The sequence below is a fragment of the Epinephelus moara genome, chromosome 20 (assembly GCF_006386435.1).
Source record: "Epinephelus moara isolate mb chromosome 20, YSFRI_EMoa_1.0, whole genome shotgun sequence".
Classification (NCBI taxonomy): domain Eukaryota; kingdom Metazoa; phylum Chordata; class Actinopteri; order Perciformes; family Serranidae; genus Epinephelus; species Epinephelus moara.
Genome location: NC_065525.1, coordinates 10,353,683 through 10,380,810, shown reverse-complemented (window position 1 = coordinate 10,380,810; position 27,128 = coordinate 10,353,683). Strand labels below are relative to the sequence as shown.

General features: G+C 41.1%; 1 protein-coding gene across 9 annotated transcripts; it reads left to right on the top strand.

Annotated features, from left to right (window-relative positions):
• The first annotated feature begins 107 nt into the window (after positions 1 to 107).
• On the top strand, positions 108 to 27,084 carry cnot1 (CCR4-NOT transcription complex, subunit 1). 9 transcript variants are annotated; one of them, XM_050072170.1, is made up of 49 exons: positions 108 to 244; positions 1,840 to 2,135; positions 2,269 to 2,376; positions 4,585 to 4,677; positions 5,014 to 5,082; positions 5,848 to 5,902; positions 6,785 to 6,988; positions 7,167 to 7,335; positions 8,061 to 8,187; positions 8,780 to 8,890; positions 9,363 to 9,533; positions 9,757 to 9,884; positions 11,105 to 11,345; positions 11,487 to 11,606; positions 11,910 to 12,032; positions 12,180 to 12,331; positions 12,588 to 12,738; positions 12,903 to 13,104; positions 13,525 to 13,650; positions 14,059 to 14,183; positions 14,348 to 14,634; positions 14,720 to 14,798; positions 15,520 to 15,759; positions 15,881 to 16,021; positions 16,109 to 16,288; positions 16,446 to 16,562; positions 16,666 to 16,776; positions 16,985 to 17,062; positions 17,399 to 17,576; positions 18,181 to 18,314; positions 18,486 to 18,782; positions 18,917 to 19,057; positions 19,199 to 19,303; positions 19,481 to 19,600; positions 19,921 to 20,115; positions 20,228 to 20,370; positions 20,811 to 20,919; positions 21,268 to 21,437; positions 21,782 to 22,013; positions 22,940 to 23,188; positions 23,417 to 23,580; positions 23,755 to 23,872; positions 24,009 to 24,110; positions 24,495 to 24,668; positions 24,866 to 25,015; positions 25,113 to 25,293; positions 25,542 to 25,674; positions 25,800 to 25,934; positions 26,147 to 27,084. In XM_050072170.1, exons 2-49 carry the CDS (start codon positions 2,034 to 2,036, stop codon positions 26,223 to 26,225), a joined length of 7,119 nt encoding a protein of 2,372 aa, XP_049928127.1. In that variant the 5' UTR covers positions 108 to 244; positions 1,840 to 2,033; the 3' UTR covers positions 26,226 to 27,084. The 9 variants fall into 9 exon arrangements, with proteins under 9 accessions (XP_049928127.1, XP_049928119.1, XP_049928126.1 ...); XM_050072162.1 differs by having other exon boundaries at positions 12,903 to 13,116; positions 15,511 to 15,759; positions 18,160 to 18,314; XM_050072169.1 differs by having other exon boundaries at positions 4,579 to 4,677.
• The last annotated feature ends 44 nt before the right edge of the window (positions 27,085 to 27,128 follow it).

Sequence of the window (27,128 nt, the reverse complement as noted above, 5' to 3'; positions counted from 1 at the left end):
ATATAATTGCATTAGTAGATGCAGTCAGCATGGACCAGGTGTCAACTGGCGAGCACCTTGCGTTTGTGTCGCGCGGATAAGCTCACGCACTCGTCTCGTACCGTGAGCGCGCCGCGGTGGTGACAGTCGCCATTTTATTTTGAAAATCAAACTGAACTGGAGGCACAGCGACCCTTCCATTTCGTCAAGTTTGTTGTGCGAATCAAGAAGGGATGAACATCTGAATTACTTTCTTGGGAGCACGGTGAGATTTATAATATTAGCCAACAACCGTCGACATGTATGCCTATATAACACATAAGCAACGATGTTAATACGGAGGATTGCCGTTAGCCACCAGTGCGGGAGATGTCTATTTACTGAAAAGCAGCTGTCATATTGGTCATATTATAAAAGTAACTATTTCTTAATTTAGCAACGTTACTCGTGCAGCATAGGTAACTTGGTTCTCTTTAACAACATTAGTCACATTTCTGCCGGAGACGATATTGACGTTACCTCGGTGTAACGGTTAAGCGTCGTTTCAAGAGAGTTAGCATTCGCAACTGTAACGTTAGCGATTCCATAGATTAGCCAGAGCCCGTAGAAATAAGCTAACCTTAACAAGGTTAATGCTAACGCTAGCTGACACGATCGCGCAAAACCCGTCCGCAATACTTGGGGCCTACACGCTCATGGTTAAGGCATGTGTAACGGTCTCGACATCAAAGTAATCGGTTAGTTTGTTAAAATGGCCATATAAAATGGTAAAACACATTAAAAAACAAATTTTAAGGGTTCTGCCGATTCACACACACCAGCTTGAAACGGGCTCATATTGCTAATGTTAGCGCTAATTTGATAGCATTAACGTTAGCTCTTAGGCTACAGGGAGTTGGCAACATTTCACCAGAGGTTAATATTAAACAGTGACCACTGGTGTATTAGTAGAGATGTGAATGCAGAATATGGTGTTATTTAGCGAGCGACAGATTTATCTATAAACATTTTACGCTAGCTCAATTATCAAGTAACGTTAAACGTGTTTGCTAACGTTGACCTAAACTTCTCCACTAGCAAGTGTTTATCAGCGTCATGGTAGTGTTAGCTTCAGTAGCTAGGTTTCCCACTTGACACGGGAGTATTGTCCCCGAAAGGGAACGTTTGTTTTACATCAAATTGCTAATTTATTTGGATATAACATAGGATGTCTGGTAAGAATATGACTGCTAAATGTTTATATCGCTTGCGAGTAGTATTTGCTAACTTACATTAGCTTGGTCTTTGTTTCAGTGGGTGAATTTTAACTCTCTCCGTCTATTAGCCACTAGAAATCCCTGGTTAGCTGCTTTTAGTGCTACATGCTTTTAAATTGGTTCATTAAGTTTCAGACGTCATTATACTATTGTGAACGGAAAAAGTTAGTTTGGTGAGCAACTTAACTAGCTGCAAATCTGTGTGCCAGATATTAGCGCACAGTCGAGGCCTAATACAAGCCACGGGCACGGAAAGTTTACATAACTCTACAGCATATCAGTGAAGGTAGCTACTAAACTGTGCAGCTTTAGCATCTATTGACTAGTTTGGGAGCCAGTTAGCAGACAAATGCCTGGGCAGCATCCCCTTGAATACATCTCAATGCAACTCTGTCAAATATGCATGTAGGCCTCAAAGCCTGCCACAATATTTTGTGTTGTGAATTGATTGTAAATATTGCCTTGAATGAAAGTAAGACTACATCACTCCCAAGTATAGTGCAGTTTGCTAACTCGCTTTTTTCTGTTGTGTTATTTATTTCTATTGCAAAATGTCTTGTGTGTGTTACAAATCGTTTTGAACTTGTTTGTCCTTTCATTACAGATGATGAACTTGATGTTAAACTGAAGGACTCTATCTAGCACTGGGAGCCACTGATCGGAAAACTCATTTGGAAGCCTACATTTTTCACACCTTTTGGGGGGGGGGAGCAGAAGTAACCTATCACTGAAGTGACTAAAGGGGAATAATGGTGATTTTGCGCCGTGCTCGGCCGCCTGCTTCCGCCCCAACCAGCAATGAATCTTGACTCGCTCTCGCTGGCTTTGTCTCAAATCAGCTATCTGGTGGACAATTTAACAAAGAAAAACTACCGAGCCAGCCAGCAAGAAATACAGCATGTAAGTGATGGCAAAGACATCAAGTACATTTTTGTACATCTCTCAACAGAGATCTTACAGTTAATCTGTGTGAAGTGTCCTAAAATGTGTCCTTGTGTCCACATATTCTGCTGTTTTGCCTGTGCTCTCCCAGATTGTAAATCGTCACGGTCCTGAGGCAGACAGGCATCTACTACGCTGTCTCTTCTCCCATGTGGATTTCAGTGGCGATGGTAAAAGCAGTGGCAAGGACTTTCACCAGGTAATTTTTGATTTGAATTTACATTGACATTTAGTTTGGGTTTGTTAGTTGTGTTTCTTTATAATTTGTCTTGATACAAGAAAAATGAAATGTCAGACCCTTATGTTATCAGTTATCTTGCCTGCACTTCTTGGAATTTAATTGAACATTTTCTAGGCTTCCCTTTTCCCAGGATATGCACACAGCACAAACATGTTAGTTTAATGTGCAAGCATCTAGTGTTACCCTTTTAAAATAAATTAGTATGTGATAGTCACCTTTGCATTCTCACAGTTTTTTTTGCCACATGCTCCACATTGATAGACAGGGGAGAGATCAAGCCAACATAAAACATGGAATTCCAGTGAGAAATATCAGCCTGTTGCAATAAATGGGCTAACACAGAAAAGACCATAAGTGAATCCTTTCAAGTCATGGGAAGTAACAGAACCCCATTTGAAATGGGAGTAACAAGGTATCTCTCTTCTTAGCTTTATTTTCCCCACACAACTGACATGGCATCTTTACGTATACAAGGTCTTTTTTATATGAATTTCTCAAAGGATTTAAGTTTTGTCTCAGCGACAAACGCAGGTTTGATTGGGAGGACTGGGTGCAGTTGTAATATATTTTGGTTTTGATATCATTAGGCAGCAAAATCTTGTATACAGTTTTAAGCAGGTAACTTGTATCTGTGTTCTACTTAATGGACATCAGTTGTGTTTACAAGCAATGTTAAAGTCACAATTTTGATGGAAACACTAGATGTCAAATTTTTCATCTGCCTGCATGTGCAGGATTGATTGTAACAACATATGGGATATGTGAAGCGTTTCATAAAACGTTATTTGACATTTACAGCTGCGCACAAATATGTGCCTGAAGCCCTTCTCTCATCAGTGGACATGCTAAATATCCAGAAAAAAGCTTAGGCACTTCAGCACTGCTGCTGGGAAAAAATCCTTGGGGAAACACTGTGGTAATATAACATTGAAACTTCAAGGAAAAATTGTTTCATGTTGACATAATTGCAGTCGTAGAATTACATCCGTCAAACAAACATTTGTCTCCAGTATTCAAATTATCCAGGGCAATCAAACTACTTTTAACTTTTACACGCAGTTGTGATAGTTTCGCATCGCCTTCAGGTTCACTTGAGACAGGATAAGACTATTACATCTGGTCTTCTTGAAGACCGATGCTGATTTAAGATAATGTAAAGTTAAATGAATAATGACAAGCAAAATAGGAAACATTTGTTTGATTTTATTTTTCCCTAAATAATCACAGTAACACATTTTCCATCCAGAGTATCAAATTTGAACTCACTGACTAGGATATGCTGATAGCTGTCACATTCACTTCTAGAAACACAGAGCGCTGATCATCGAGCCTGACAAACTTTCACATTTCTCATAAAAAAGCATTCACCATGTTATTAAAATACAGAACAAGATCTGATTAAGTGGATATGTGCTGGGAAACTTTCTTTGGGTTGGTTAGTTGGTGGTTTATCCTTCCCAGCCTGGCAAATTAGTGCTGTCCTTCAATTTCAAGGGACAGAGTCCACTTTAAAACTTAGTGATATAAGAATATCAAAATATAGAAACTGTTGGTATTGGTCTGTTTTTTACAAAAAGGGAAAAAAACTTGCACAAGCCAGCTGATGCCCTCCTTGGGACACTCATTTGAAAGCATTTGAAAACTTAACAGCTGGCCCGATCAGCCAGGCTTTTTTATTTGACAGAAGCCCAGTGGGTATGCTAAAGAGAAACTGTGTGCTTATAAATCACTGCATACATACAGCTATGTTCTCTGCACTGATAGCATTTACCTCCTGGGATATTGATCATTTTGCACCCATCACTTTTAAATTTGGCACAGTTTACCCTACACTGAGTCTTCCTGAGTTTTCATTGAAGCTCACTATGATACAGTGAATTTTCTCCCCCTGTTGGTGCATGCATCTAAAAAAGGCATCACTGGAAAAACTGGATTTCATAAATTAATTCTCTTGATATAAATTAGCGGATTCTTTGATGCAACCTTAAAAGTATGTTTTCCCACATTGTGATTATGGTAGGATTTTCTTATTTGGGTAGACGTGAGTGAGTGTTGCTTATTCTTGTGAGAGACTTACTGTCTTATTTTGTTCTTCACCTGCCTCTGTTCTCTTTACTCTCTTCTTCTTCATGTTATACTTTGCTTTTCAACTTGCCCAAGACACAGTTTCTGATCCAGGAGTGTGTGTCGCTGATATCAAAGCCAAACTTTATCGCTACTCTGTGCTACGCCATTGACAATCCCCTGCACTACCAGAAGGTAAGGAGCAGATGCCAGAACCTTTGTATGACTACTTTGGTAGCCTAAATGTATAATGTGTTAATAATAGATACATTCTAAGTTGAGTAAAGACATCCTTCTAAAAGCAAGCAAGAAAATATAGTCATTACAGATTGTTTACAAATGCATTCATAGTTATAGGTTACATTTGGCTGAATGAAAAATCTGTGTCAGCTCTACATCTCCACAAAATGCACTGGGTTTAAGTTGACATATTGGGCTGTAAGACGTTTAGACAATTGCAAGTGTACATATATTTTGCAGATTAAATAGAAAAAAAATATCTAAAGGTGTTTGACTTAAACTGTCTTTCAGAGTTTGAAGCCATCGGCCCACCTGTTCACTCAACTGAGTAAAGTTCTCAAGCTCAGCAAGGTCCAAGAGGTAAGCCAGCTTTGCAGTGGGCTTTAGACGGGTGGAAAAAGACAAAATGTCTACTTCCATTGTTGTGTTTCCAAGTGCAACGACAAGATGTAAATGCTTTCCTCAGAGTGAAGCAGCTACTTCAGTTTTCACAGTTCAGTTTTTCTAATGTCCACCTGTAGCTGATTGTTATGAGTGGCCCCTATACGTATATTTATGAAGGTAGTAAAAACACCATGGTTCGAACCATATCTTTCACAATAAAAGTCCTGGACATGTACACTGCATCACTGCTTAACAGAGGGAACTTGAATTCATTCCGAGCATTTCGTTAACAGGCGATTCAACAAAGTAGCTGGTAACTGGGGATAGCTACTGATAACTACTCGGGAAAATAAATTAGCTGTCTTCTTTCTGTCTTGGTAGCCCATGGTTAAGGCACTTCCTTTATACTGTAAATTCAGCCTACAGTTTCCCAGGAATACCAGTGGCAGGCAGAATTGCATAGTGAAAGCAAAGGCTTATGGGGAACCAATCTAAATGCTGATGGTGTCATTGTTCTGTAGCCACTACATTGTACAGTCCATTTTTACTTCATAATGATTAGTTATAGTAAAAAAAAAAAAACCTGTCTATTTCCACTTAAAATCTGAATGGGGTAATGTCCATGCAGTACATTCGGCAGTTAGGAAATATTGACTGTCAAGACTTGTGATTAAAATAACACTACCTGAAATGAAAAAAACATGTTAGAGTTTATTTTTAAATTATTCATTTATTTCTCAGGTGATATTTGGACTTGCTTTGCTCAACTCCAGCAACGCAGACCTTCGTGGTTTTGGTAAGTGATTCTAGTAGAGCTTGACATAATTTAATTAATGTGATTTTCAGCAAACATGACCTGAAAGCCTGTTTTTTTTTTTTTTTGCGTAAATGGCCACACACGTTACTGTGACAGAGTTATGAGAACACTTCTAAATAATTGACGTATTAAAGATAACTGACTTTTTTCTAAGTTAAAACCTTAGGTTGGCACATATTGCCAGGCCCCTTTTATTGTTGTGATCTTGCATTAAACAGTTGCTGTAATATGTAAGGCACAGAAACATACTTTTCCCCCTCCCTGAAGCAAAAGACTTGAATGTGTTTACATGCTTGTTGTCTGGCATTCAGTTGATCCTAATATTTCTGTCCCGGCACTTCAGGCAAGTTAGCATTTTTTTGGTCATACCACCACATTTAGTAAAAATGTTGATCACAATACAAGGCGTCAGCCATGCGATGGTGGTGAATTGTGTGATTAGTTCATGTAGGATGTTATATTCTCAGATTATTTGCAGATCACCATCACCATGGCTTAATTACAGTTTCAAATTTTGAGTTTCATACACATCACTAAATAGTTAGTAATGGTCTGTAATTACTGACAGTTTGTCTTAGATTTTGTCTATTTGTAAGCTAAGCTTTGTTGATTAATACTTCACTTCAGTAGTTGGCATCCTTTTAATATTTTGGCATTCCGTTTTAAGTAAATGCTGCTTTTCATCAAGTTGTGATAAAAATTGGTAACACATGGTCATACAGCAAAGAGGTGTGTCTAAATGATGTGAAGTTGTTCATGGATGACCACATCACTTTAAACAGGCAAAATTGGTTTTGGTGTTGCATCATCAGTACAGAAAAAATTCTGCACTTCCCTAACTTGCTTTTGACTGTTCTTCAGCTGCGCAGTTCATCAAGCAGAAACTTCCGGACCTTCTGCGGTCATACGTTGACGCGGATCTCGGAGGAAACCAGGAAGGTGGCTTCCAAGACATTGCCATAGAGGTCTTGCAACTACTGCTCTCCCATCTACTGTTTGGCCAGAAGGGAGCCAGTGGGGTAGGGCAAGAGCAGATTGACGCCTTCCTCAAGACACTTTGCCGAGGTATGAGGGATCAGCACAAATTTGTTGCAACCATCTGTATTGGATCCTGAAGCATATAGATACCTACAAGTTAAAGATTTCTCAGACTGAATAGAAATGGTACAAACCATGTTGTTAAATTGTTGTTTTCAGTGTTGATGTGCCACATTTGTTTATTTAATTGTGTGTTGTATTTCAGATTTCCCCCAGGAGCGCTGCCCTGTGGTGCTCGCACCACTGCTGTACCCTGAAAAACGGGACATTCTCATGGACAGGATCCTACCAGACTCGGGGGAGTTAGCTAAGACCATGATGGAGAGTTCTCTTGCAGAATTCATGCAAGAAGTTGGCTATGGCTTCTGTGCTAGGTGAATTTATGCTACATCATCAACTAACACATTTAAATTAGCTGTTGTGTAAAAAAAATTAAAACAAAATCCTTAAGTGAATGCAGTGTAATCATATGACCAAGACCACTTCAGGAACACTTAAGGCAAAATTGGCCACCAAGGTGCTAATGCCTGCATAGTAAATAGATGAGAAGCTGAATATAGACCTCATACAATGGGTGCTTTTTCATCTTGCTCATGTCTCTCCTCGCTTCCCTCACTTGGGTCTGGCATCTTGGCTCCTCTCAGCGAGAATGTGAGAGAGAGATGTGAGGAGGAGATATGTAGGATACATCACTGTGTCTTTGCTCCATGCTCCTCCAGAAGTCTCCTCTCTCCTTGTCTTGTTGGCATGCATTTACAGTATTTGAAAATCCTCCATGATGGTGGAAAGGGAACAATTTTGGGGTCATGGGAGTAGAGAGGACGCAAGGAAGCATAAGTCAGCATAATAAAAAGCACCCATGGACACCTTCCGTTCACACCATTTTGCAATTTGACAAATCTGGAGATGTGATATCACGCATATGATCAAATGTTTCTAGTAACATGTTTTGCAAACATTAAAATATGAAAAATTGCATACATCTTCATGTTAAAAACAATTTTTTAACTTTATCCTAACACATTTTTGTGTGATTTTTAATTGATATGTGAATGTTTAGGGTAATGGTCAGCACTGACCTGTCCTTTTGTCTCTCCAGTCTGGATGAGTGCAGAAACATAATCATTCAGTATGGGGTGAGAGAGGTGACTGCCAGCCAGGTAGCCAGGGTCCTTGGCATGATGGCTCGTACCCACTCTGGCCTTACTGATGGCATCCCACTTCAGGTGAGTTGCTTGCTTTGATTGGCCACGGACTGCCAGAAGCACTTTGATCACTGTACTTGATTTACTCAATTAGGGCCAAAGGAAAATTTAGTTGCTGTCCATTTCTGTTCACACATACCACAAACCAAGAGGTGCAAATGTGAAGTGATGAAACTATGCTTACCTAGTCTGTTTTTTCCTTATTTTTATGGAAAAGTGTCCAGTCATAGGATCAATTAAAACTGTGTTTCATCGAATTTATGCTACTTAGATCTGCTAGGGCAACTTTGTTCTGGCTTTTAGCTGGGAATGGCTTTAATGAAAATGTATGAGAACAGCTCAGACATAAACATACAGTAAATGTGTGTACTGTAAAATCATCACATTGACCTAAATTAAAAACAAACTAATGCTGTACAACTGGAGAATTGGTTGATTGATGACTGTGAGTGACATGTAAGGAATAAATCAAAGGGATAGTATCACAGTCATTTGATTTAACAACTTTAGTATTTAGATGTTGGCTCAAGCTGGTTGAGTGTATTGGTTCTGGATTCTTAACATTTCAAAGCACCAGAGCTTAAATTTTCTCTTCTTTTGTTTTCTCTTGCAGTCCATCTCAGCTCCAGGAAGTGGTATCTGGAGCGATGGTAAAGATAAGAACGATGGCTCGCAGGCACACACTTGGAACGTTGAGGTTCTCATCGATGTCGTGAAAGAAGTGGTAAGGGACTCTGTTTATCTCAATAAATTAGCTGTTACTTTTCCTTTTACTTTCCTAATTATTTCCTATCTTTTTTCCCCACATGGCCACTGAAAACACTTTGCCAAAATTAAAACAGATTTGAGTGTAAAGGTTTAATGCAGTAGAGCGCATTTTGCGGTTGCAACCAAATTTGCAAATCAATACCATTTCGGCACTCAAAATTTGATGGCATTTCGCCTTTACAAACATGTTACTTTAAAATGGCCTTTTCACACTTTATTCTTCTGAAAAGTACTGTAGGCTAAGTGACCGGCATTTCATTATGTCGCTCTGGAATTACTTTTTTTCAAATTATAGTCATTAAACAAGTGAATACATACACTAGCCTGTCATAACCCTGATGCTGAATGTTCCTAGAAGAGTTTTTTGTGCCAGACTACTTTCAAAAGCCTGACGCGGTTAAATTTGTGGATTTTTGTCTTTGTCCTAGAATCCCAACCTGAACTTCAAAGAGGTGACATACGAACTGGACCACCCAGGATTTATAATCCGGGACAGTAAAGGCCTGCACATAGTGGTGTATGGCATTCAGAGGGGGTTGGGCATGGAGGTCTTCCCTGTCGATCTCATCTATCGGCCATGGAAACATGCAGAGGGACAGGTGACTGACCATTTCTCTGCTCCAGTAGGATCATGTGATTTCATGTTTTTAATTGTTGTGGCAAACTTAATTTTTGCAGTCAAAGAGAAGAGTAGGATTTAATAAAGATGAATCATAATGCTAGGTAGGAATTGATTTCTGTCTAGACTGTGTGGTGTGAGTGGTAATGGCTGAGCCTTGTATTCCCTCTTTAAATGTTTAATTGTTTTGTTTCTGTTCTCAGCTGTCATTCATTCAGCACTCCCTGATGAGCCCAGAAGTGTTTTCCTTTGCTGACTACCCTTGCCACACCGTGGCTATTGACATCCTTAAAGCCCCACCAGAGGATGACAACAGGGAGATTGCCACCTGGTATGAAGCTTTCTGCTTGGCTTTTATGTAGAAGGGTGTAGCAGTTGCTTATTTCTGATAATGGGGCTTAGTGTTCAGGTATTTCAAGAACTCAAGCTTTAAAACTGTCAACATCTATTTGCCCTTCTCCTACATGCCACTAGGCTACAGCCACACTAATACATTTTCATTTTAAAACGCATAGCCATTACTGTGTTTTTACCTAGTGTCCACACTATTGTGGCTTATTTGAAAACCCTAAAGAGGAGAGCTGTAAAAATACTGCTGAGCATGTTTTAGTTTGAAACCTGTGGTGTTGCATTTTAGTCTTAACGGGCAAAAATGAATATTTTTGAAAACAAGGACACAGACTCTCTTGTTGGCCTCCCGATTGGCTCTTGTCAGTCACTACATGTAAAGCTAAAACATTATAGCTAAGTCTACATACCTTTTCTGATTTCTCCATTTTTGTGTGGGTTACGTTACACCTTTCCTATTGCCATGGCTTCCTCTGGTGATGGATAATACTCCCAGTACCACTCTGAAGATTGCTGCGCTTTACAATGACTCCCAATCTTTTTGCCACAGGCGGCAATATACTCATGTCATGTGTTATGCTGAGTTCAGACTACACAATATATTTGTCTGTCATGACGGACACTATGTCAGAGGCAACTCTGGTGTCATAAAATCTCTGTAAATGATTGTTTCACAATAAAAACTTTTTTTTTTTTTTTTTCTCTTTAATTAGAAAATTAAGGTATTCTCTCCACTGAAACAATAAGGGGCTTTGAATTTCAACCAGATACAGGAAGTACTGAGTTGGAAATTACGATGTGATGCATTCAATTTGCCCACTGTATATGAAGGGTCATGCGATATGTGTTTTCAGGCATGTTAGAATGAATGGAGATTCTGAAATGGAGCTGAAATGCTCGTGTGTACGGCGATTATATTCATTTTAAATTGAAAGCGTATTCGTGTGGGTACAAATGCTGTACATTTCAAGCAATGCTTCACTTGGCATATCCATCATAACAATATTTCATGTGATAATAAAAGTCAAACATATATTATCTTAAGCTCTTAGAGTAATTTGCTGTGGGAAATTGTGCTTTATAATCAGATGTGTAGTTTGACCTACTGATTGTGGTTCATTGCTGATTTACTCAAAAAGTTACAGGGTGGATGCTGTGTTGATGCTTCAGTGTGTTTGACTAATTGCCCTCAACTCACCATAGGAAAAGTCTGGACCTGGTGGAGAGTCTGCTCAGACTGTCTGAGGTGGGCCAGTATGAGCAGGTGAAGCAGCTATTTAGCTTTCCAATCAAGCACTGCCCAGACATGTTGGTCCTGGCATTGCTGCAGATCTCCCCCTCCTGGCACACACTGCGCCATGAGCTCATCTCTACCCTCATGCCCATCTTCCTGGGCAACCACCCGAACTCTGCCATTATCCTGCACTACGCCTGGCATGGACAGGTTGGTGTTAATGCTTGTTGATTTCAGTGTTTTTGTTGTTTTCGTTCTCTGTGCTCTTTTATACATCTAAAGTTATTTGTTGTCTTGATTATATTCTTACAACACCTGTGTACTAACAAAACCTGGTGATTATTTTTACAGGGACAGTCTCCCTCCATCCGTCAACTAATTATGCATTCAATGGCTGAGTGGTACATGAGAGGGGAGCAGTATGACCAAGCTAAGCTGTCTCGCATCCTGGATGTGGCACAGGACTTGAAGGTTTGTTAGAATAGACTAAATAATCACTGACGCAGTGCCTTCTGTTTGTGGCACATTAGTCTGTTATATTGAATAATGTTCCTCCATATGTTTTTTTTTTTTTTTTTTTTTTGCATTTTTTTTTTTTTTTTTTTTTTAAAGGATGTACTAGTTTTAATCAACATGAGATTTAATGACAAATACAAATGAGAGTATATGGGGCCGTATATCCTCTGGTGGTCTCCACTTTATCCTAAATGGAAGTTGTTTTCATTGAGGTCATTTTCATGGTCAATAAGACAGTGTTTTTATTTTCCCCTCTAGTCTCTATCGATGTTGCTGAATGGTACTCCCTTTGCCTTTGTTATTGACCTTGCTGCACTTGCCTCTCGCCGTGAATACCTCAAACTTGATAAATGGCTAACTGACAAAATCAGAGAGCATGGGGTAAGTCTTCTAATAGATTTACTCCGTTTTCTCAAAAACAAAACAAAAAGAAAAACAATAAGATTGTTGGTTTCCCTGTTTTTGTCATTGTAGTTTGAGCACCACCTTAAAGAAATTGTATTTTACAAATTTTTTGTATTTTTTCAGGAACCTTTTATCCAGGCCTGTGTGACATTCCTGAAGAGACGCTGCCCATCCATTATGGGGGGTCTGGCCCCAGACAAGGACCAGCCCAAAAGTGCCCAGCTACCCCCGGAGACCTTAGCCACCATGCTGGCCTGCCTGCAGTCCTGTGCAGGGTGAGACACTATCTGGCTTAGTCTCTATCACTGAACTATTAGTTTGCCTTTTTGTTGACCTTCTGATTAACTGTTTAATAACTTCAGTCTCCCTCAAAGTGAAGCCCAGCTTTGGTTGCTTTTTATGGTGGTTCGAACATTTCAGACCAACAATCTCAAGAATGTGCAGTTTATTTTTTGAGACCAATCACTCTTACCCTTTCATACAGTGTTATCTTTTTTATTTAACTTAAAGATTTGTGTCATTTTGTCTCAGGAGCGTGTCGCAGGAGCTGTCAGAGACTATCCTGACCATGGTTGCCAACTGCAGCAATGTGATGAATAAAGCCCGGCAACCACCACCAGGGGTAATGCCAAAGGGACGTGCCCCCAGCACCAGCAGCCTGGATGCCATCTCTCCTGTACAGGTACCCTCATATGAAAGCTACGTCATGCTTCTGCAGGCAAACGTAATGCCTTTTAATATTGGAAATTGGTGTCAAAACCATTCTATATTCCTAACATGCTAAAAAGAAAACTTGTTGTTTCTCTTTTTGACCTCCTTGTCTCTCCCTCTCTTGCTTTTCTCTAGATGGACTCTCTGTCTGGCATGGGTTCCTTGAACCTGGGTGGCACAGCCACCTCCCATACTCAAAGCATGCAGGGTTTCCCAACCTCACTGAGTTCAGCTTTCAGTAATCCCCAGTCCCCAGCAAAGGCCTTCCCACCACTGTCCAACCCCAACCCCAGCACACCATTTGGTGGCATAGGCAGCCTGTCCTCGCAGCTTCCCGGTATGGACTCTGGTACTATGATATTTCATTTTTTCATTTTTACACAACCAAGGCATGCTCCTATTAAATCAGCAAGTCATACTGCGCTGTTACAGCCTTTTGAGTCTTTTTCCAATTCAGTGAGAAGTTAGACAAATTGTTGTGGTTACACTGTTGCTGAATGTTAGTATATTGTGAATACAGTAAGCCTAAGCAAAGTGTGGCATAGCTGGGGATCCTTTATTAGTTTGTATCATGTTGGGTAATTCAGATAAACCCGCTGGCAGAGTATTTTATAAGGAGTAACAAATTTGGCAGAACACCCTGGTCACTCAATCCTTGTTCATATTAAACTTAACCAAGTTCAGAGGAGAAAGGATTATAATTCATAGAGGGAGGTATGTATTGATTTAAATTATTAAAGTGTTATGTTTGTTTCAGGTCCTCTGGGCACGGGCATTGGCTCCGGTATTGGCTCTAGTCTGGGTATGTCAACCGTGAACACCGACCCTTTTGGCACCAGGAAGATGAGCACACCAGGCCTGAACCCACCAACCTTTCAGCAGAGTAAGATGAAGGCCTGTAAGTGGTGGTGGCAGTGGTGTGACTGAGAGCCCCGCCCTGCGCTGCTCAGCACTGTATTTCCTCCACAGTGATAATCAGTTTTATCTTGATTTGCAAAATTATTTGTAATGCACCTCAGTGTGCCTCACAAATACAGTTTACAAGAGAAGTTTGACTAAAAGCTACCTAATGCAGTTTTAACTTCATGTAAACATTTAGGTGCGACTTTCTTCTCTTTTACATGTTATACAACTTCATACAGTTTATCATAGAGGAAATACAGATTAGTCTTCCACTCCTTGTCTGCTTATGCTGACAGCCCCACTTTTAATGAGATAACCAGTGTTGCATTACAACATTCAAGTTAATTACGGTTTTGGTTTAAAATGTCTTTTTTAATACTTTTTTCAGCTGACCTTTCTCAGGTGTGGCCCGAGGCAAACCAGCACTTTAGTAAGGAGATCGATGACGAAGCAAACAGTTATTTCCAGCGCATCTACAACCACCCACCTCACCCAACTATGTCTGTGGATGAAGTATGTAATGATATAATTCATTCGCCTCTGCCAAAAACACTTACCTAAATCAAATTCACACAGGCAATTATTGGCTGCTGTTGATCAGTTTTGTCATAGTCTCAGTAATGTTGTTGCTTTTCGAATTAACTTACCTCCCGCCACATCATTGTCCCCCCTCGTAGGTACTGGAAATGCTGCAGAGATTCAAGGATTCAACCATCAAGCGGGAGCGAGAGGTGTTCAATTGCATGCTACGGAACTTGTTTGAGGAATACCGATTCTTCCCCCAGTACCCAGACAAGGAGCTGCACATCACTGCCTGCCTTTTTGGTGGCATTATTGAGAAGGGTCTTGTCACCTACATGGCCCTGGGCTTGGCCCTCCGATATGTTCTTGAAGCCTTAAGAAAACCCTATGGATCCAAAATGTATTATTTTGGAATTGCCGCCCTAGATAGGTTTAAAAACAGGTATTGAAATGTTTTATTTTATTAAATGAATAATAATATAACAACAGTCATCTTGTTATAAGCTAACTATGTCTTGTGTTTCCAGACTAAAGGACTATCCTCAATATTGTCAACACCTGGCTTCAATTGCACACTTCTTGCAATTCCCCCACCATTTACAAGAGGTAATCAGGTTTCCTTAATTTATCTTTGCTCACCATTCAAAAGTCTTGGGTCAGACAGCATGTTAGAGAAGTCTGGGATGGCTTTTTGAAATGTTTTCAATGAGAGTGAAGCGCTTTCTTTCCACCGCTTTTGCGTTGCTGAGCATCTTGCGATTTTCCACTCTATGCCCCTTGCCTTTTTGCAGGAGCGCCCTTAATGCCTTAAGTTGCCAACACTTCAACTAGGAGAGTAATATGAGCTGACATCATTGCATTTTTCCGTATTGCCCAATCAGATGAATTGAGGGGTGGCCTTTTGTGGTGGTAATGACAGCAAGTGGGAGCATACATGATTTGTGTGTAGCTAGCATTAGCTCACTTTAGTGCAGACGAACGTACTATTTGGTAACAGCCTCTCACCCTACATCAGAGCCAGAGCACGTGCACTCTGCCTGACCATTTTTATGCAGATTTTAAGCTACAGATCTGTGAGTTTACTTCACAGCATTAACTAAGGAAATGTAATTCCGTGGTTTCCTAGCAATGATTTAAAAAAAAAAAAGCTCTGTCTAATTGGGCCAGTTTAAAAATGGTGTGGTGCGCCTCACATTTTGCAACCTTCAAAACATGCTTTGTCTGATTGGGGCTTTAGTTTGTCCCAAATATGACTGTAGAAAAGGATACATACAAACAGATAAATTAAATCTGTCGCTCTGCTCCTTTCAATATCCTGTGCGTGCAGTATATCGAGTATGGCCAACAGTCACGGGACCCTCCGGTGAAGATGCAAGGCTCCATCACCACACCTGGCAGTCTGGCACTTGCACAAGTCCAAGCCCAGTCGCAGCAACCTGGCGTCCCTAAAGCCCCACAGCCAGGTCAGCCCAGCACTCTAGTCACCACCACCACGACTACAACCACAGTAGCCAAGACCCCTACCATCACAAGACCAACACCCAGCAGCTTCAAGAAGGATGTGCCTGTGAGTTTAGACACCCTACTATGTGCCTTGTCAATGCTTTAAATTGGCTTGTTTTTCTGCAGATACAGTATATAAACTGATACCTCCTTTCAACTGTAATTCTTCTTGTTCCTACCTGCAGCCCTCCATAAACACAACCAACATTGACACCCTGCTGGTGGCCACTGACCAAACAGAAAGGATTGTAGAGCCTCCAGAGAATGTCCAGGAGAAGATTGCTTTTATCTTCAACAACCTTTCTCAGTCCAACATGACCCAAAAGGTAAGTGAAAACAGACAAAACATATCTATATATCAAAATCCTTAATAGTCAAAGAAGCATTTTTAAAACCACATTTGCTTATATCAGGTTGAGGAGTTGAAAGAGACGGTGAAGGAAGAGTTCATGCCCTGGGTGTCGCAGTACCTGGTGATGAAACGTGTCAGCATTGAGCCCAACTTCCACAGTCTCTATTCCAACTTTCTGGACACTCTCAAGAACCCTGAGTTCGTGAAGATGGTCCTCAATGAGACTTACAGGAATATCAAGGTAAAAGATGGTGACTTTAGGGCTTTAATATCTTCAAACGCTCTTTTCTGGTCTGACTGCAACCACCAAAAAAACATATCAAAACTATCAGTTTTTTTGTGCCCATTTACTATAGTAGTACACTGACGATCCCCTACCATCTCTCAATTTCTCTTAGGTTCTGTTGACCTCTGACAAGGCAGCTGCCAATTTCTCTGATCGCTCCCTGCTGAAGAACTTGGGCCACTGGTTGGGCATGATTACACTGGCCAAAAACAAGCCTATCCTTTACACGGTAAGAATTTGTAACGCTTTTTTTTTTTTTGCTTGCATTGTTTCATTATGTGATGGGTCTCCTGTTGCCTTTTGAGTTGGCTAACATGTTCTCCCTTTCCCAGGATCTGGAAGTCAAGTCTCTGCTACTGGAAGCCTATGTGAAGGGCCAGCAGGAGCTACTGTATGTGGTTCCCTTTGTGGCAAAGGTTTTAGAGTCCAGTCTACGAAGCATGGTTAGTAAAATAGGACTAAGAGGTGTCTCCATGCAGCAGACATAATGTCATACTACTGCGAAGTGTGTCATGCTGCGTTGTCAGCCAAAATATCTCTTTTTCACACACACAGTTAAGAAAATTGGCATATGCTTACCTGACTCCACCATTTGAGATCCTGTGGATTTTTCATAGTGACTTGAACTAATGTGTGTCTCCGATGTTGTAGGTCTTTAGGCCCCAGAACCCCTGGACCATGGCCATCATGAATGTTCTCGCTGAGCTGCATCAAGAACATGACCTCAAGGTAATAGATTATTCTTCTTATGTAGCTGCTTAACTCGGACAGCTCTTGGAAATACAATCTACCTAAATCATAGCTAAAAGGCAACACCTCAGCAGTTTTTGGTAACGCATATGAAGTGATCATGCCACAACCTGTTCCCTGTAACCCAGCTATATCCAACATTGTCAGCTAATACCATCTGTATTAAATAGCCTGTCACATTATTGTCCATTACCCATGCGTTGCCACTTTCAGCTCTAATACAAATCAACAGTATTCTCTAATAGCTACAGTAAAATCGTAGTAAGCTAAAAAATTGTGAGATTATTTATCATGTTGTTCTCCTGTTTCCTGCAGCTGAACTTAAAGTTTGAAATTGAAGTTCTGTGTAAGAACTTGTCTTTGGACATCAATGACCTCAAGCCAGGAAGCTTGCTGAAGGACAAAGAGAAGCTAAAGAGCCTGGAGGAGCAGCTGTCTGCACCAAAGAAAGAGGCAAAGCCTCCAGAGGAGATGCTGCCAGTTTCTACTACAGGTGAACGCTACATATTTTCTTGTACCTTTGTGCTGCTTTCTGTGAACTGTACATTTAAGTTTTGAGCTACAGCCTTAATATAGTTTAGATTCATTTGTCTGTTTGGCTTTGGACTTATCATCCTTGCCTCTGGTAAAATGTCCGTATCATTCTAGGGTTTGAAAATTTTCTGATGTGCGAACAAAACCCTTGTAATGACTCATCCTTCCAAATGATTGAAGCAACGCATTGTGACCCATACTTGAGTCAGTCTTAAAAAGTTTGAAGATACCTTTTGAAACCACCTGCATCAATAGCATGAATGTGACTTTGATTTTAAATAGAAAGTAAATAATGTTAACATATCAACATCTCAAAATGTGATGATTATTTTGACCAGATCAGCTACTTCTGTTTTGTCATGTCCGTCTTTTGCTCTTTCTCGTTGTTTGAGAAAACTTCTTTTATTTTTTTTAATGTTAGACTGAAAAGCTTACTGTTACATGTTGTTGTTGTTGCCTATGTGCTTGCTTTCTGTTTATGTTGTCTGGATAATCAGCTTTTTGGTGTGATTTTAATCAAATTAGTGTTTTGTGACCAACAGGAGACTTTGTTCCATTTGCAGCCCCTCCCTCAACCCCAGCTGCCACCACCACCACTTGCACAACCACCGGGCCCCCCACCCCACAGTTCAGTTACCACGATATCAATGTGTATGCCTTGGCAGGCCTGGCTCCACACATCAATATCAATGTTAATGTAAGTGTTGGGCATCTGCAAAGCACAGACAGAGAAGTCAACTTTCCATCTAAAAGACACAGACATGCTCAGACCATTTCTTTTGCATCTTTTCTTTCTCCTGTTGACTTTATCCTTTTGTTTTTCCTTTCTCAACTTTTCTGTCATGCTTCTGCTGTCTTTTCTCTTTAGATCCCATTGCTACAGGCCCATCCTCAGTTGAAGCAGTGTGTACGGCAGTCAGTAGAGCGAGCTGTTCAGGAGCTGGTGCACCCTGTGGTTGACCGCTCTATCAAAATAGCCATGACGACCTGTGAGCAGATCATCAGGAAGGACTTTGCCCTGGATTCAGAGGAGTCCCGCATGCGTGTGGCTGCCCACCATATGATGAGAAACCTAACTGCTGGCATGGCCATGATCACCTGCCGCGAGCCCCTGCTCATGAGCATCGCCACCAACCTTAAGAACAGCTTTGCTGCTGCACTAAGGGTAAGCTGAATGAGGGCTAGTAGGGTAATTGCTAGTGTTTTCTAAGGTATAAAGAGACGGTACATAGAGAGAGCTTTCTTATCCTTTTCTTGTACCATTCCCACTTCTTTAACTAAAGGTGTTTATTCCCTCAGGCACCAACCCCCCAACAGAGGGAAATGATGGAAGAGGCTGCTGCAAGGATTGCACAAGACAACTGTGAACTGGCTTGCTGTTTCATTCAGAAAACGGCCGTGGAAAAGGCTGGCCCTGAAATGGACAAGAGACTAGCCACGGTGAGACTTAAGCATGGGGCATTTACAAGAGTAAATTGTAAAAGTTGTATTCATATCTTTGTGTTTTTTTTTAAAATTTTAATTCTGATTTTGTAAAGCAAAAGAGTCCAATTTCTTAACTGGGTCTTTTAACACCTCTAGGAGTTTGAGCTGAGGAAGCATGCACGCCAAGAGGGTCGTCGGTACTGTGATCCTGTTGTTCTGACTTACCAGGCTGAACGAATGCCAGAGCAGATCAGACTCAAGGTGAGATCACTGTAACATCCAGTTGTGCACTATATCAAAACATAATTTATTGTTATGTCACTTACTGGATCTGTCCAACATGTCCAATAGGACCATGGTTCAGTGTATCAACAAACTGCACATACAGTGTAAGTTGTCAGAGTAACAAAGTAACAACAATGCATTTGTGTCTTGTAGGTGGGAGGAGTGGACCCAAAGCAACTGGCTGTATATGAGGAGTTTGCCAGGAACGTTCCAGGTTTCTTACCCAGTAATGATCTCTCCCAGCCCACTGGCTTTTTGGCTCAGCCCATGAAGGTGAGTTCCCTTTTTGGGATCCCCAGAATTAAATTTAAGAGCTAAAACGACTAGAGAAGGTAAGGATAAAATGGACTAGAGTGCTTTTTAAAAATGAAAATGCTTTTTTTTTTTTGTGTGTGTGTGTGCCAATGTTGACCAAGGACAAAAACATTACTCTCATGTTTAATTGTGCTATAATACAGTATATAAGGAACTAGAACAGCCTGCACTGAACTAAGTGCCTCTTATGTTAAGGTCAGGAAATTTGTGTCACAGATAGGTTTTGCAGTATTAAACCCACAGAAAATAATTAAATCTTTCTGTATCGCTTTTAACAGCAACAGGCATGGGCCACAGATGATGTGGCTCAGATCTACGATAAGTGCATGGCAGACTTGGAGCAACATCTTCATGCCATCCCTCCAGCCCTTGCCATGAACCCCTTGACCCAGGCTCTACGCAGCCTGCTGGAAGCTGTGGCCTTGGCTAGGAATTCCAGGGACGGCATCGCCGCACTTGGCCTTCTGCAGAAGGTAGGACAGTTACTTTTACAATTGCAGCTTTTGAAATGGTGTGAGGGAGGCAAGGTGGAGGATTAATCTGTGCTAACCTGTGTTTGACTGTGCTGGTTTCTTTATTTTCCAGGCTGTGGAAGGTCTTCTGGATGCTACTAGTGGAGCTGATGCTGACTTGCTGCTACGCTACAGGGAGTGCCACCTGCTGGTGCTTAAAGCCCTACAGGATGGACGTGCCTATGGACCACAGTGGTGCAATAAACAGATCACCAGGTGAGTCAGGACATATTTGATTTCAAGCCATGATTTATACTATGTCGCTGTCTTATGCTTCCTCTGCTTTTACTGATTTGAATAATACAAGCTTGTTGTTTGGCTGTGGGGTAGATTATTGTTAATCTTCTGAGAGATGGTGAAAAGCAGTAAAATGTCCCCCCTGTGGTACATGGCCTAAGTGGGCTACATGTGTAGACTATTTACCAGCGGGACAGCAAAGCTGGTATTGTTAGTACATTTTGAGTTGGTGTGTGTGTCATCATCGCAAAATGTGGTTCTGGAGCAACCTATTGTAGTGGGAACTGCCAGGTGTTTATATGTTGGTCTGTTGTCAACATGATAGCATCACAACTGTGGAAAATGCAGTCACAAAACTTAACAGGTATGTAGTTTTTCATAATTGTCCTGGTATGTTGTTTTGCTGTGTTCATTTACAGGTGTCTGATAGAATGCCGTGACGAGTACAAATACAACGTAGAAGCAGTGGAGCTTCTGATCAGGAACCATCTTGTGAATATGCAGCAGTATGACCTGCACCTGGCACAGGTACACACTACAAATGTCTAATTTTATCTTTATCTTATATTTTATACATTATAAGGCTCATTTATTATATTTCTACTTAACCGAGACACATTTTTAGAAAATACTTTTTACTTGTGTATTTGAGTCTTTGTCTTTCTTTTGAACAGTCAAAGGATATCCTAATAAGATTGACTGTCTCAGTGTTTTTATTTTAAAAAAAAGAAAAGAAAATGGAGATAGATTGCCACTATGATGTATGTTATTCTTGCGACTTGATTAGTATATCTGTAAATCAGTAACTTATCGTTTTTCTGGCCCGTGAATTTCAAGTGCCATTACAAGCTAACATTGATTTTTGTTTTCTTCTAGTCAATGGAAAACGGACTGCACTACATGGCAGTTGCATTCGCCATGCAGTTGGTGAAGCTCCTCCTAGTGGATGAACGCAGTGTCAGCCATGTCACAGAGGCTGACCTCTTCCACACAATTGAGACTTTGATGAGGACCTGTGCACACTCCAGAGCCAACGCACCTGAAGGGTAAACAACTACCATGTTAAAACTTCTCTTTTATTTGATATATTATCCATAGACCATACATAACTAATGCGGAATAGCCGAATTATGTGCACATCAGAAAGACACCAGTTGAGAGAGTGGGGTTCAAAGTTTACTACAACTTGGTTGGAAAAAAAAAATAATGCCATAATTTACATTACAATATGTCACACGTGTCAAAAGCTGTGTCATGACTTAATCAGTTTCCTGTCAGATTAATTTATTTAAGGCCATTTTGGAATGTCAAAGTTTTTGCTACTTGGTCAAGAAATGAATGTCTAATCTTACTCTTGTCTTTTCCCTCATCTCTTTGTCATCCTCCCCAGCCTTCCCCAGCTGATGGATGTTGTTCGCTCCAACTATGAGGCCATGATTGACAGGGCCCACGGAGGACCCAACTTCATGATGCACTCTGGGATTTCACAGGCTTCAGAATATGATGATCCTCCAGGCCTGAGGGAGAAGGCAGAGTACCTCCTGAGGGAATGGGTCAACCTGTACCACTCAGCTGCAGCTGGCAGGGATAGCACCAAAGCTTTCTCTGCTTTTGTTGGCCAGGTAAACACTCGGTTAAGTCAAGTCCAAATGATTAGGGCTGGGTATTGCCACTGATTTCCTGAATTGGTTCGATTTTGATTCACTAGGTTTCGATTCGATTTCCAATTTGAAATGGATTCAATTGGGGCTTTTTCAGTTACAATACCAATTTTTGCTAAAATGTGAAAGAGAAATTTTACAAGGATTTTTTTAAGGAATTTATTTAGAACAGGAATAAAACTGAGGGTTTTTTTTTTATAATACATGTTGTTTCTAGAGCAGCATCAGTATTATTTAAACAGCAATGTCACAATATAAACTATCTCACTGGAAACAAATCTAAAATGTAAAAAAATAGATATTCCTGACCTCACAATACTGAGTAAAGTTGAGAAAGAATAAAGAACTCAGACACCAGTCAGTATCAGTACTCCTATCCTCTGTGCTCCTTCCTCTGCTGCTGAGGAGAGTCACTTCCTGCAGGTCACATTACCATTGGTAAGTTTTAAGATACGAACCAAACTGAGGTAAATCGTTTGGCATTAACAGTTGTTGTTGTTATGGCTTGTTAGTAACAATTTGCTATCAGCTGGAAAGTGCTCTGTGCTTGTTAAGAACATTTTATGAGCGGCAGTGGATGAGAGACTGCGAACAGAGCAGATTGAAATATCACTTTCCTACATGTTTACATGTTGCTAAACAGGTGTATTGATAAAGTATTGGGCGAGATTAACAGATTAACAGGGTTAAAGCTTCACACATCCTTGGGAGAAAGCGTATATTAAAAGATTGATCTTGGACTTTCTGAATGAATATTGGGTCATTCAAATGAAGATCGATGTGAAACAGATGAATCGATTATTTTAACCCAGCCCTACAAATGACCAAAGTGGCTCTGATCCTTGTTCCTCATTTTTATCTTATGGCTCCTTTTCTTTTTCCTCCAGATGCACCAGCAGGGCATCCTGAAGACAGATGACCTGATCACAAGGTTCTTCCGGCTGTGCACAGAAATGTGTGTGGAGATAAGCTATCGGGCGCAGGCTGAGCAGCAGCACAACCCAGCAGCCAGTGCAGCCATCATCAGAGCCAAGTGTTACCACAACCTGGATGCCTTTGTGAGGCTCATAGCCCTGCTGGTTAAACACTCTGGAGAGGCCACCAACACCGTGACAAAAATCAACCTCCTAAACAAGGTACAGAAACAAATGATTCATCACCTGTGACAGAACCATGTAAAATATATGTAACAGCACATTATAGAAAATTAGTTTTTGGTTGTGGTAAAGAAACATTTTCTAGTGATGTCATTCGTTGTTGATTAGAAAGCCTGATCATAGTTTTCCTTTTGATTTTAAAATTGCACTGGCCACAGCACTGTCTGGTTTACTTGATTCTGACTGTGCTCTACATTGTTCTTATAGGTGCTCGGTATTGTAGTTGGGGTGCTAATCCAGGACCACGATGTCCGTCAGACAGAATTCCAGCAGCTACCATACCACCGCATTTTCATCATGCTGCTGTTGGAGCTCAACGCTCCCGAACATGTCCTGGAGACCATCAACTTCCAGACACTCACTGCTTTCTGGTGAGACATCCACATGGATCAGTCATAACTTAAGTGTCTCGTCCTACCAGGGACCCTGCTCAATTTGTGGAATAGGGAAAGCTTGTGCTGATATTGTGCTCAAAATGAAGATGTTTTAAATGTTTCTGATTGTTGCATTTTGGTTTGGACTCACCGTTACTGTTTCATACACAGCAATACCTTCCACATCCTGAGACCTACCAAAGCACCAGGCTTTGTGTACGCCTGGCTGGAACTCATCTCCCATCGCATCTTCATTGCCAGGATGTTAGCACACACACCCCAGCAAAAGGTATGGAAGAATAAAACAAGACTATCTAATCTGCACATACTTAAAACCCCTTACATATAGGCTCAATAACTGTTACTGCTTTCCCCATATTTGTGGTTTTTGAATGTTGGTCTAACAGACTGATGTTTTCTTCAAGGGTTGGCCCATGTATGCACAGCTGCTGATTGATCTATTCAAGTACCTGGCCCCATTCCTGAGGAATGTAGAGCTCAACAAACCTATGCAAATCCTCTACAAGGTGCTTTCTCATTTTTTCTTAATGTACTTGCAGAAATATCAGCTGCCTATATCAGCCATGTTTGACAATACTTTTCTGTCTATTTTGATGTTTGATTGAGACTTCAGAAATCCGAAGAATACACTATGATACTTTCTTTTTTGTTCCGCTGATGGAACAGTCCCATTATCATGACACTTTGTATCATAGCTGATTGTGTCAGTTTTTATTTTGATAATGAGTATTACAGCCTCATGGGGTTGACTGTGTTGTCTATAGACTTAGTCTTGTTAGCATGATATTACTTGTTTTAATGTGGCAATTTTTCCTGTTGACTGTTTGGATAAAAAAAACCTAACACTAACTTTTTTGCTCCCTGTCGTGTGTTATTTTTGGCTGTTTTAGGGCACACTGCGAGTGCTCCTGGTCCTGCTGCATGACTTCCCAGAGTTCCTGTGTGACTACCATTATGGCTTCTGCGATGTTATCCCACCCAACTGCATCCAGCTCCGCAACCTCATCCTCAGTGCCTTTCCACGCAACATGAGGCTCCCTGACCCTTTCACACCCAATCTCAAGGTAGACAGACACACATGTGCACAGACTTTGAGATAAGCTGTTGATTTTACATTCACAGAGGTTTTACAGTGTGGCTTAGATCTGTAGAGTCTCTAAGTTTGGCATGGACACCCTCACCATTTTGCTTTGACAGTCTAGAAAAGCAGGGTTTCTTCAGCCTTGTTAGAAATTATCTCAAATCTGTGTTTTGTCAACAGGTGGACATGCTGAGCGAGATCAACATCGCGCCCCGTATTCTCACCAACTTCACAGGCGTAATGCCTTCCCAGTTCAAGAAGGATCTGGACTCATATCTGAAGACTCGTTCACCAGTCACCTTCTTGTCTGAGCTTCGCAGCAACCTGCAGGTAGGAGCAGTGTCTACCTATTTTAAATTATTAGTGTCACACTTCAACAAATGAGAATACAGTTTAGTGTTAATTTGTCACCTGCTCTGTCTCCCAGGTGTCCAACGAGCCAGGAAACCGCTACAACATCCAGCTGATCAATGCTCTAGTGTTGTATGTAGGCACACAGGCAATCGCTCACATCCACAACAAGGGCAGCACCCCCTCTATGAGCACTATCACCCACTCTGCACATATGGACATCTTCCAGAACCTGGCTGTGGACCTGGACACTGAGGGTAAGGTGGCAGCATAATGCAAGTGCTACAAAATATAAAGCTTTTTGCATCATACGCTACTTACTTACTTAAACACATGCTGTATGGGTTGCGTGTGCATTTAACATTTTATTTGTCTTATTGAAGTTGCAATCTTAAGAGCCAAATAAACGCTGACAAACGTTTTGTATGTTTTTGTAGTTATCAGATATCTGTGCTTAACAAAAGCAGAGCACTCTGATCAGCTTTCTGCGGTCATGTCTTTTCAGGGCGATACCTGTTCTTGAACGCGATTGCCAATCAGCTGCGCTACCCCAACAGCCACACTCACTACTTCAGCTGCACCATGCTGTATCTGTTTGCTGAGGCCAACACAGAGGCCATCCAGGAGCAGATCACCAGGTGAGACAGTCTGAATTGAGATCTGAGCGACTTTATGAATTCAGCAGAAGGAATACATCAAACCTCCGCCAATGGAAATTATAACTACAAGTGCTGTTACTTATAGCTTTGTCCTTGTCCTCCAGGGTTCTGTTGGAGAGGCTGATTGTGAACAGGCCCCACCCATGGGGTCTCCTCATCACCTTCATTGAGCTGATCAAGAATCCTGCCTTCAAGTTCTGGAGCCACGACTTTGTGCACTGTGCCCCTGAGATTGAAAAGTAGGTTCTCCGTTTGACTCATTGTTCTGTCATGTTTGTATACAACACCTTGATACCTGACAATACTTGATAGCGGAGGGATTCATTGTTGCTGTGTTAGGTAGAATTTTGAAGATGATAATAGGAGATAAAGTAATGCCAGCCATACCTTGGACCAGTTCTGCTGCTCTTTAACAGACGTTAATGTTCTTACCTCTCCCCTCTCTCCTCAGGCTGTTCCAGTCAGTAGCCCAGTGCTGCATGGGGCAGAAGCAGGCCCAGCAGGTGATGGAGGGCACCGGTGCCAGCTAGCCTGTGTACCAGCCAGCTCGTAGCCCTAGGGAGAGATGCCGCGGCCTTGACCCACTCCCCCACCACACACACACCTCTCTCTTTACTGTTGGCACTGGATTAACTGGCAACCACAGTCATTTGAAATGTGGATGAAATGACTACTGCTCACGGATCTAGAGAGTTAGATTTTTGTTTAACCCTTTGGGGCTGAATTGAGATGGAGAGATTGGATTGGGACATGCTGTTTAATATCCTTTTTTGATGCTTTGATGTAAATATTGGAAAAAAGGGAGAACGGGAGAGTAGATACGTGGAGAGCATTGCACATGTCAAATAAAATGTATCCTGACATGTAAAGACATCAAAACATATTTTCACTCACTACCAAAGTCCTTGGTTTGCTTCCCTCCCACACAGATCCTTTTTTCTGACTTTTTTTTGCTTTCAGAGGCTGAACGGTAGATGATTGAAGAAAAAAAGCTGCCTGCTACTTTCATTTGATTCCTTTTTATCCCAGAGTGGGACAGGAAGATGAAGTTTAGTCTCCCAGGTGGGGTGGGGGGGTCTACTCCTGGTGTGTCGGTGGAGACAGTTTGCTGATGGTTTGTCCATTTGAAACTGGCTCTGGAAGTCTCTCCCTGGCACTTGTAAATTGTGCAAAGTGATGGCGACATCGTATCTTGATGATTTGTACAAAGATCCAAAATTGAAGAACAACAATAGAAGGACCAATACAGCCCATTTTGTAACATTTTGAATGTTTTGTAAATGTATTGGTCCATGTGTTGTATTTTGTAGTCCTTTCTAGTTTGCCTTTAGTTCTTGCTACTTAACTGCAGTATGCATACATACAGAAAATAAAGCATTCAAACTGCAAGCATCTGTGTTCATTCAGGACTACAAGAGTAATGTGATGGTGCT